This window comes from Tupaia chinensis, unplaced genomic scaffold (genome assembly GCF_000334495.1).
Source record: "Tupaia chinensis unplaced genomic scaffold, TupChi_1.0 Scaffold000348_1, whole genome shotgun sequence".
Taxonomy (NCBI): domain Eukaryota; kingdom Metazoa; phylum Chordata; class Mammalia; order Scandentia; family Tupaiidae; genus Tupaia; species Tupaia belangeri.
In genome coordinates, this window is record NW_006159842.1 from 581,577 (window position 1) to 593,209 (window position 11,633).

General features: G+C 51.9%; 1 protein-coding gene across 1 annotated transcript in view; it reads left to right on the plus strand.

Annotated features, from left to right (window-relative positions):
• Window positions 1-7,218: 7,218 nt before the first annotated feature.
• The window catches only part of LOC102502817 (C-X-C chemokine receptor type 5), a 12,572-nt gene continuing 8,157 nt past the window's right edge, over window positions 7,219-11,633 (plus strand). The window contains exon 1 of the mRNA XM_027773373.1: window positions 7,219-7,378. Coding sequence (XP_027629174.1) covers window positions 7,316-7,378 — 63 coding nt within the window. The 5' untranslated portion in view covers window positions 7,219-7,315. The remainder of the gene's footprint in view (window positions 7,379-11,633) is intronic.

Below are 11,633 nucleotides of genomic sequence, written 5' to 3' on the forward strand. Positions count from 1 at the left end.
ATTCACACGGCTCCCCGCGGCCGTCTGCAGTGCAGTTTCCACATCTGCAACGCGGTGATAAGACATCCAGCAGTCGGAGATGGTTCAGAGCATGAAAGGACATGAGACGTGTGAGCTAAATATGGTTCACGACGCGTAGAAGAACCTGGCAGACAGCTCAGAGAGGGTTTAAATGTAGTTTTCCTGTACACAGCCAGGTGATGCCTGTCCTTTATAAAATGGGGTCTCGGGCCAGCCAGGCGGCGTGGTGGCTAAGGCGGCTGGATCCCACATGGCTGACTTCACGGTTTGATTCCCAGATCTGGTGGTGGCTTGAGAGACGACACACCAGGTGCATGTGCATGTGTGCTCAAAGTCCCAAGAGGAGAAGAAATTGCAGGGTATGGCCATTCCCCCAGAGGGTGATTTCTCTCTCTCTCTCTCTCTCTCTGGCAAACACGTGTGCCATATGGCAAACTAAAAAAACGAAAAAGCATAAAAGGCAGGTCTCTGAATGACAGTTGTGTGGTCTTATGGAGAGACCCCTTCCAGATGGGTGTTCCTAGACCTGACTTCAGACCCCGACTATGCCAGTTACTCTCCTGTAATCATGAGCACCATGAGGTCCTGTTTCCTATCTCCCAAAATACAGCCAGAGACGGGAACAACAGGTGGTATAATGATTAAGGCACTAGACTCCTGCACGGCTAACCGTGGTTTGAGTCCTGGACCTGGCAGCTTGTTTCTCACTCTCTTTCTCTCTCTTTCACATACTCTGTAGCAAATTAAATAATAATGATAAATAAAAATTTAAAAATAAGTCAGAAGTAATCTCAAACCTGTACGTGGCGTTCTAGGGATTACATATAATTAACTGTGACGATAAGTGAAATATGAAGATTAACTAAAAGAACATGTTAAGGCCATAGGGCTGTGCAGTCGGTAAGTGTGATGCAAACGTCACTGTGATTCTCCAAGAAGCCCAGGAGGATGCAGCCTCTTCCTAGGGTGACGGGGTGGGGACCTATAGAGAGCTGTTCTCGTCTGTTGGGAATGACCCAGAGAAAGAAGAGAACAAGGTCTCTCTCTGCCCCCATCAGAGAGGAAACACATCTTGGAGGTGGGGGAGGGCCAGCCCTGTGGTCTAGGGTTAAGGGAGCCAGATCCCACATGACCAACCATGGTTTGAATCCTGACCCTGGCAGCTTCAAAAGCATGCTGGGCACTTGTGCCTGTATGGATGCCCCAAATCCCAACAGGACTGGAGAAATGGAGGAATTTGGCATAACCACATGCCACTGGGAGGATGCTCTCTCTCTCTCTCTCTCTCTCTCTCTCTCTCTCTGTCTCACAAGCCCACAAGCACTTTGGTTAAATTAAAAAAAAAAATTAGGGGCCAGCAGATGGCATAGCAGTTATGTCGCTGGATTCCTACATGCCCAACCATGGTTCAAGTCCCAGACCCGGTGGCTTAAAATGTACTGGGCATGTGCACATGTGTGCCTGAGATCTCAGGAGGGGAATGGAGAAGATGGGACTGCGGTGTGACTGTTCCCCCTAGGGGGTGATCTCTCACTTTCTCTCTCACTGTTTCTCTCTTTCTCTCTCCCTGGTGAGCACACGCGTCCTAAGGCAAAAACCTCTACAAAATATAAATATCTATAAATAAATAGGGTGGGGAGATCCCACCCCATTCCCTGCAGCAGTACCTCAAGACTCAGTGGAAAGTACCAGCTCATAGTCTGGGTAAGGTGGCTGGATCCCACACGGCCAAACACATGATTTGAGTCTCAGAAAAGTGGCTTGAAATTACACTGAGCACATGCATGTGCATGTCCAAAATTCCCTAAGGAGGGAGCAATGGAAGAGAAGGGATTGAGGCATGACTATGGGGGATACGTTTCTACCAGGACTTGGAAATACCCAAGGATGGATTATCTGTGTTGTCATCACATCCCAGATAACTGAATTAAGACTCTTCTCCCTTCTGATCAGCAGTTGGTATAATGGCTATGTCACTGGACTCCCATGTAGTCAACTGTAGTTCGTGTCCCGGACCTGGTGGCTTAAACTCACATCGGGCGTGTGTGCATATGTGCCCAAGATCCTGAGAGGAGAATGGAGGAGAAGGGATTGTGGTGTGGCCATCCCCGCTGGAGGGGTGATTTCTTGCTTTCTGTCTCTCTGTCTCTCTCTTTCTGGCAAGTGCACGTGCCCTATAGTAAAAAACTCAAAAACAAACAAACAAAAGATTCCTCTCCCTCTCTCTCCTCCCTCTCTGATGAGCAAATCTGCTCTTTGGAAAAATTTTTAGAAAAGAAGAAAAAGGACATACTTTCTCTGGGGAAGGTGGAAAATAAATTCCAAGACAAGTGACTATAAGCAACATCTGAAAGAAATAGGCATTTGATGAGACTCCATGAACTGCCAAGTGTAATGTCTGTCCTGAGCCTGTTCTGAGCCGTCACCCACACCTGAAGCAGACACACACCCCGTCTGGGCAGATCCATCAGAGGATATTTTTATGAGAGACCTGGAACACAGTTCAGCCCTGGCTAGGCTACCCGTGCTGGGGAAGGAGGGTTGTGATTTCATGCAGACGCAACTAAACAAGTCATAAACTGAAATACAGTTCAGGCTGCCTGGCCTGGAAGGGTCCCCTCCCATCTGAGTGTCACATACAGGTCGGACACCTATCATCTCATCTTTATGGCCTAGGCATTGTCCTCTCTATCCTGGGGAAGCTAGTCTGGCTTTAAGCGTTTGAAGATCTTAAAATGTGGGCCAGTAGATGGTGTGATGGTTAAGACACTGGACTCACATGTGGTCAACCTTAGTTCGGGTCCCAGACTCAGTGGCTTGAAAATTACACCAGGAACTTATGCGTGTGTGCCCAAAATTCCAAGAAGAGTATGGAGAAGAAGGGACTGTGGCATGGCCATCCCCCAAGGGGTGATTTCTCCCTTTCTATCTCTGTCTATCTGGTGAGCACACATACCCTAGAGCAAAAAAAACTCTCTTAAAAAAAAAAAAAAAAGTAAGATATCTTTCCTAATAGAAGCAGTTCCTCATTACTCTCTAAGCCTTCAAAGGCAACATCAGAACTCATGGTCAGGAGATATTTACCCATTTAGGACAAACCGAGTTGACTATCTAAGGATAATGGCAGGGACAGGTGGGATCTGGGGACCATAGCGTGTCCCAGTATCTGAAGAGGAGGAGACATTTGAACGGGACCAGAGTGCAAGAAGCACCAGGCAGCTGACGGCCTAGAGCGGAGGTCAGGTGACAGTCACAGGTGCTTTTACTCCGTAAAGCCTGGCTCAGCCACAGACATGCTGACGAGCTGCCTCCTTGCTGCTCCTGCCCCCACTGTCATAGTTGAAACCACTGGCCAGAGCCCGCTGCTGCCGGAGCTACTGAGTAGTTTCGGGCCTCCCCAAACCTTCTTCTGGGCCTGCCATATGCCATGGGAGATGGACAGCTGTGAGAAGAATAAGGGCAGAAGCTCAGATCACCTTGCACAGTGCACAGCATCATCTCCTCCTGCCTCCTCCCCATCATCACCACCATCACCACGCCCACTGTACTGAGCGCCCATGATGTCCCAGGCCCAGAGTTACGTCTTTCACACAGTGTGCCATGAAGTCCTCATCGTCTCCCACAACCCTACAGAACTCTTCCAGCCGCACCCTGCCTTCGCTCTCTCCAAACCTTCAATGTCCGGTTCAGGCCCCACTTCTTCCATGAAGCCTTCCCTGATCTTTGAGAAAAGCAGGTGTCTATTCTTGTATAACAGTAGAATTCTGGTTTTGGCTTTTGTTGTTGTTGTTGTTGTTTTGAGAGAGAGAGAGATTTTTGCTGTAGGGCACGTGCACTTGCCAGAGAGACAGAGAGAGAAAGAGAGACAAAAAGCAAGAAATCACCCCCACCCCCACCCTGGGAGAATGGCCAGGCCACCATCCCTTCTCCTCCATTCTCTTCTTGAGATTTTGGGCACACACCCACACACAAAAACACACACACACACATATGTGCCTGGCATGAGTTTCAAGCCACCAGGTCTGGGACTCAAACCGCAGTTGACCATATGGGAGTCCAGTGCCTCAACTATCATGCCACCTGCTGGCCCCTGTTTTTTTTGTTTTTTGGTTTTTTTTGGAGAGATTTTCACTATAGGGTGCGTGCGTGCGCTCGCCAGACAGACAGAGAGAAACAGAGAGACAGAAAGCGAGAAATCACCCCCCAGGGGGGATGGTCAAGCCACAATCCCTTCTCCTCCATTCTCCTCTCGGGATCTTGGGCACGCACGCACATGCGCCCGGTGTGAGTTTTAAGCCACCGGGTCTAGGATGCGAACCGCGGTTGACTACGTGGGAGTCCAGCGACATAGCCATTACGCTAACTGCTGGTTCCCCTGGCCCCTGTTTTGGGCTTTGACCTGTTGAAAGTTTCCATTAGGACTTGGAAAGACCCAAGGATGGCTTGTCTGTGTTGTCATCACGTCACCAGAAGACCGAATATGAAAGATCCCCTTTCCACGCTGAAACAATGGATTAGAACCACCACAGTGAAATCTATCAGGCTTGTTGGCAGGGAGTGGGAACCCACTGAAAAGACTATTTTAACTGTGGTCGTATATATATGGAGTCTGAAACAAAGAAACACGTCTCTTTCTATATTTTGTCCTAGTCAGATAACAACCAAAAATCACCCATAGGTCAAAGCGTGGGCTGACAAAGGATCCAGAAACCAACTCTTTGAAGAATGGCTAAAGACCTGAGATGTGCATTTGGAGGAAAGATAACTCTTGGAAACGCGATGTCCTTTTTCAGGAACACTTACTGGACGAGGAGCTGGGCGGCCTGGTCAGAGGGCCCACCAGGACCTCTGTGGATGAGTTACAGGAAGACATACTTGACTCAGCATGAGAAGGAAGTTTCTAATCTTTAAACCATCCCACACTGGAACATGATCTCTTGAAAAAAAGCATGTTTCTCGCTCCCAGAGATGTCTCTCTGGTACTGAGTGACCATCTGACAAGGAGGCAGTGACAAGAATTTTATATGTGCTGAGGGCAGGCGTGGGTGGGGATAGACTGATTTGTCTTTCAAAGTCTGTTTCAATTCCTATATGATTCTCTATGCTATTCCTTCCTGATCAATGTCCTTAACTTAGCAAAGCTAAGCTGACTATGCAGATGGATTGGAGGGGTGGAGCTGTGTGGGGGTGGGGGGTGGAGGATGGTGACTAAGAGGATGCAGAGTGCCCAGCACGTGTGGGTCACAGCAAAGGTTGGCACAGCTTCCTCCCAGGTTTCAGGACTGAAATGCTAGACAGGAAGGAACTCTCACTCTAGTCCTGGGATTCTTCCTCCTTGAAAGTAGTTTATCAATGAAGAAGAGAATGGGGTGGAAGAGACCCCAAAAGCATAAACAGACTGAAAACTTCCCAAGCTGCTGAAACCAGAGAAAGATGCACCTACTGGGGTGAGAGGAGAGGGATTAAAAACAGAGTGTGTAGTGGACCAGCAGGTGGCATGGTGGTTAAGGCGCTGGACACTCCCACATGGCTAACCATGGTTCGAGTCCTGGACTTGGTTGCTTGCTTTCTCACTCCCCTGCTCCCCTCTCTATCTGTGTGTCTCTTTCTCTGGTCAAATTAAAATAAATGAATAAAGAAAAATTATTAAAACAAAGAAACAAAAGAGTATATAGGAGAGAAAGGGGGAAGATGAATGTGGAGGAAAAAGTGAAAGACATCAGAAAGGGGTAAGATCCCAGCTAAGGGGGATCTGGCTGGGAAGGGAGAGTGACAAAGGTGAGCAGCACCTCACCTTCCGCATGTGCAATCATCGTTTTTGTATTATTATGGACCAAGAAAGGAAATGACCTCTCCTGGAATGAAAAGGTAAGACCTGGAGGGGAAGTTGATTGCTGTCTACAAAAGGACTTCTTAAAGGAAGAGGCTCTCTTTGGGAACCAGCAGTTAGCGTAATGGCTATGTCGCTGGACTCCCACATAGTCGACCATGGTTCACGTCCCGGACCTGGTGGCTTAAACTCACACCGGGCGTGTGTGCGTACTCACACAAGATCCCGAGAGGAGAATGGAGGAGAAGGGATTGCGTCGTGACCATCCCCCCTGGGGGGCGATTTCTCGCTTTCTGTCTCTATGTCTCTCTCTGTCTGTCTGGTGAGCGCACATGCCCTATAGCGAACACCACAAAAAAAAAAAAAAAAAAAAAAAGGGGGAAGAGGCTCTCAGCCAGGGCAGAGTTGAGGGAAAGAAAAGGACTTAGGGGGGCCTGTGAGAGGGGCAGTCTGATGTAGCTGAGAAAACAGCGACTGTGCAGTCAGGTCCCTGCACCACCACTGGTGAGCTTCAGGAGCCTGGGTAGGCTGCTCTTCCTCTCTGGGCCTCAGGGTCCTTCTGCCAAAAATCAGGAGTCTGGGTGGCCAGGTGGTGGTGGGTGCAGTCATGCACTGAACCCACATGGGAAAGGTCCTGAGTTCATGTCCTGGGACCTCTCTGAGCATGCCAGGGGCCCCTGGATCACAGGTGAAATCTTCTCTAGCTGGATGGGCTATTGTACACGCCAACCAGGTTAATCTGTAGCTAGAGCATGACTATCTTGAACTCAGAAAATGGCTCTGTGACTAGATTGCACTTTCTTTTGTTAATTTCATGTTTGTCTTCCAGAAGAGTCATTCCCTTTGAACATTCTACCCTATCTCTTCGGACCTTGCCTTGGAAAGGGAGGAGTTTTGCCCCTGCCTGGGCAAAAGGATAGTAGCAAGCAGATTCACAGGGTGTCCTAACTTGCCCGGGTTGAGGGGTTTCCCAGGACACGGGATATTCAGCCCTGGGCCAACTGGGATGGCTCACCCTGGCAGTAAGATGAAGGTCTGGAGGTGGCTTGGAGGGGAGGTCACTGGAAGAGCTCCCTTCCTGGTCCCTTCCTCTCTGGAGTTTCCCTTGTCGGCCCACTGACTTGGAAGGTGGTTTTCATTGCAAGGTGTGTGTCCCTTCTTGGGGGTGTAGGTCACAAGCCCCATTGAGACAACCATTGCCAGGAAAGAAAGAAGCTGAAATGCTTGACTAGCACTGATGCTGTGGGGGATTTTCCCTTTTTCTTCAAAAAAACAGAAAAGACCCAGTGGAAAAAAAAAAAAAAAGTGATGAGTTGTGAGGCAGGCAGCGGCCCTCCGCAGCCCCAGGAGACAGCACGCAGCTCATTTGTTTAAATTTGCAGCTGACGGCTGCTACCTCTCTAGAGACCCCGGCTGGAGAGTCTCTCAGCAGCGGTGACCAGTCTGGGAGTCACAGCTGCAGCCATGAACTACCCCCTAACCCTGGACATGGACTTCATGAACAACCTGGATGACCTGGATGACCTGGTGAGTAGGGACAGGCAGCTCCCTGTCCCCTGGGCCCTGCTTGTAACTCAGATATGCTGCACCCCGGCTCAAGGGAGAGGAGACGACTTGGGAACCCCCTCCCACTGTGGATCCGTGGGACCTAGACAGGCCCATGGGCTCCAGCCTTTCCAACTTTATTCCCCATCCCATGGAGAAAGCAGGTAAGAAGTGCCATTTCCCTGACCAGATGTCCTGGTGGGAGCTGGAGGGTGTGGCTCAGGCCCTTCATGGTCCCGACTTGACATGTGACCGGGAACACACGACCCTTAGACTGTCCATTCCCCAGTGAGGGACCCTCTCCTTCCCCCTTCAAATCGGAATAGGGACTAGGCGGGGACACACCTTGGAGGTTTCCTAAAGGTCTGGAGGCTGGCACTGATTGCTCACGCAATGGAGAGCTCCGTCTCTCTATGTGACAATACCTTCCGTGGGTTACCTTCCGTGCTTGATCTCTGCCCTCAAGTAGCTTACGGACTGGCCAGGAAGAAACAAAATCATTACTGGAAGCCACTAGACAATGGCTGTGTGCTAAACTGAGGTGGTGTGAGACCAGATGGTAGCAAGGTGGAGGGTCTCGGCGGGCCAGAATCTGGGAGGTGGGGTTGGTGAGAAAACTCTGCGACGATCCTGGAAATGTCTTAGCGCAGGCTGTGGCCTCCTTCCTGGGACTAGAATTTCTAGGCATGAGGTGTTCTTGGAAAAGGCTCTTGGCTGGACGAAGAACATTGCCTCTAGCGACACGTTGTGCCACCCCCATCCCCACCAGGTTTGTCCCATAAAGCAAGGTCCTTCAGTTGACCAGTTGTCCCTGGGGCAAAGGATGTGTGTGGAAAACAGCTCAACCAGAGGATCCCAAGCGCCCGTGTGCAGGTGCAGAGGACTGACTGGGCTTGCATGAAGCTTCTTCGTGGTGTTTTCCTTCTCTGAGCTGCATTCTGGGCTAGGTCCTAAAGGATCCAGACCCTGGCTCCCACTGGCTCTGCTGACCCTAAACCCCCTGCGCCGCTCTCTGAGTCGAAGCCCGTGTAACCCCACTCAGTGCATTCCTAGACTGGCGTGGAGAAGCCCACCACTTACTTGCCCAGATCCCAAGGCTTGGAAGTGTGAGTAGAACATGGGGAGGAGGTTAGAGAAAGGACTCATGACATAAAGTCTCTCCCCTTGGCTCCAAACCCCATTAACATCAGAGCCAGACCATCCATCAAATCAGGACCTGCAGCATAATTTGTGGCACCCGATGCAAAATGAGAACTCAGGGACTTTTGCTGAAAAATTATGAAGAATTTCGAGGTGGCACTGAATCAAGCATGGGGTCGCTCTGAGTGCAGGCCCCCGTGACCGCACGGGCACGGCCCTGCTGCTGGCCCTGGGGCTAATCAAAGTCTGGGCAATACCCCAAATGAAACGAAAAACCCACCACCCTGACAAGACAATGTGCTCCCACCCTGGCCCCCGGCCAGGCCGCTGCCTCTCCTGATTAGGTTACTGGGCACTTTCCTCTGCCCACAGCTCCGAGCTGACCATGACCCTGACCCAGTTGGATAGCTTAGTAACCAGCTGGAGCCCTGGCCAGCCCTGGCTTCTGAGAAACCTCAAGAGTTTCCCCTAACTGCTCGCCTCACCTCACCTCACTGCGTGACCTAGTAGAGGCAGGTGGTGGGGGGGGGCGGCAGGGCAGTGCCCGTATCACGAAGAAAACCTATATTCTGGGGAGGCAGTCTGCTTCACATCACACCCATGCGTGGTCCTTAGCCTGGACCCCTCAGTCAGATTGTGGCCAGGAGTCCTGGAGCCATCTGGACCTGGCCAAGCAGCCGCCGGTGCCTCGTCCTGCCTTCACTCACCTCCTAGGTCCTCTTCTCCAGGGCTCTGACCCCTCACAAGCCCGGACTCTCTCCTGCACCCTCGCAGCAGGACCAGGAGCAGCACTCACAGACCCCCACAGTGTTGGCGCAGGCCAGCTGGCCAGAGCAGGTGGAAGAGCCCCTCAGTGGGCAGTGGCTGACTCGGGCTGTGTTCACCATCTCAGCTCACTATTTCCCCCAGGGCTGAGTCTCCAGAGCTTCTCCTTCTCCTTCCCCTTACTCTTCCCATCCTTGTCCAAACCAAGGACAGCAGCCGTTCACCTGCCTGGAACCTGGGGGTGAGAACTGGGGACTCTTGGTTAGAAGCCGAGTGTCAGCCATGCCTGTATCTCCTTCTTCTTCTTGAACTCTAAGATCAACTTTGGCCACTTCAAATGTCCATCTTCTTAGGGTGGGCTGTTAATTCTCATGAAAGAATGATCCAAACAGAAAACAATCTTTTAGGTCGTCGAAAAAGTCATGATGTATTTTTCTATCTTTCTATGCAAAGATGCATCATGATTTTTCCAATGACCCGATACGTGGCTAAGAAGCAGGGAACAGAAGGAGCCAGGTCCCTGGAGTGGTGTGCCAAGGACCCGTCCTGCTGGGGAAGCTGATGTGGGCAGACCTAAAGCAGTCCCTATCCATGGGAGCCTGGGCTGGGCCCCCCACAGAGGCTGGTGGTAAACCATACCCCAGCCCCACGTGCCAGCAAGAAGCTGCTCCCATGCTGGACGAAGCTGGCCCAAGCCCCAGGACTGGCTTCCCTGGAGCCCTCCCTGTTGGTGATCGCCCCAGACCTTGAGTTTGGGTGACCAGAGCTCCTCAGGCGACAGTGCCTGTCTACAAGGAGCGCCTCATTTCACTAAGGTGTGAAGAAGAGGAAGCAAAACCAGCCTCAAGCTGCTTCTGGGCTTTACCTTGGGGGAGCGGAGGATCCTACCCCCAAACCTGGTCAAAAGTCCAGAGGAATCCCAGTGGAAGGGGCCCCAACAGGGGTGACGGCTAAAGGGTCAGGCCTGAGGCCAGCCTAGGGAGGGGTCAGCATTGAGGTGAGTCTGGACCTAGGTGTACAGACCACAGGGTCTCCATCAGTAAATCTGCTTTAAAAAAGTAAATTTCTTTTCATTGTAAGAGGGGGTGTGCACCTCTCTCTCTTGCCAGAAAGAGAGGGAGAAGGAGAAAGAACCCCCCAAGCAAAAGGCGGTCAGGCCACAATCCCTTCTCTTCCACTCTCCATGCTGTCGGGATTATGGGGCACACATGCACATGTGCCTGGTGTGTTTTTCAAGCCACCAGAGTCAAAATTTGAACCGTGGTCAGCCCTGTGGGAGCTGGCTCCCGTACCCACTAGTCCTCAGGAACATTTGCCTTCCTTGGGGACACAGACTGTGAGCGATCCTACTCTTCTGGCCGAAACAAATAGTGACCATATATTGGAACCGAGGATTAGGACTCGAGGAGGAGTGTGCCTTCAGTAGTGACAGTGGTAAGATACTTTGAATCAGCACTAACCAGGAGGTGGCTTCAGAGGCTGCTGCACCCACCTAGGAGACATGTCTGGCTGTGCCGTGCAAATAGGTATTGGGATACCAGGGAGTCCCTTTAAACCGGAAGACTGTGCAGAGGTAGAGGTAGCTTCAGGCCTCCCAGAAAACCCCATCTGAAGCACTCCCACGCTCCTCATGGCCAACACCCTTGGTCGCAATGGACGGGGGCGTTGGCTGGCTGGCTCCTGAAGGGTGGGGGTAGTGAAAGGGGGATGCGATCGATAGTTGGCAGGCCAGGGCCTCCTCTGGTCTGAGGGAGGGAGAGTGCAGTAAGAGGTAGACTTATTCTGCAGCCCCAGCTCATTCCTCCAGACCCCAGCACCTCCTAACCTCCTAAGGCTGGAATGAGTGATGCCCTGGCCATCCCCACCCCCAGCTCCGACTCTTGGCTAGGAGTAGCCACACGGGGAGAGAAAAGAGATGGACCCTGTGCTCCCATGGCCCATGCCATGACTGCCATGTGTGCAGGCGTGTCCCTTGGAAAGCATGATGTAGGTCGTGGAGTCAGGGTTCCACCTGGGCAGTCCCGCCCCCCTCCTCAGGGCTGAGGGCAAGGTCAGGTTGGGGCGCTCACAGGCTGCAGGCCAGGCCAGAGATGCTGAGCGGACAGCACGGAGGCAGCTCAGCCTGGACAGGCGTGGCAGGCAGGGGCAGGGGATGGGGAACCAGGAGCCAGGGGCCTTGCGGTGTGTGGGGGGGCAGGGCCCAGCCTCTCCTCCCACACTCTAGGACTGGAACATTCCTCTGCCCACCTCATTCCAGGGTCCCATCCCTCCTTTGACCAAAACACCACCCCTTTCAACTTCTGCCCCTTCCTCCTGGGTCTGTCCCCTCCAC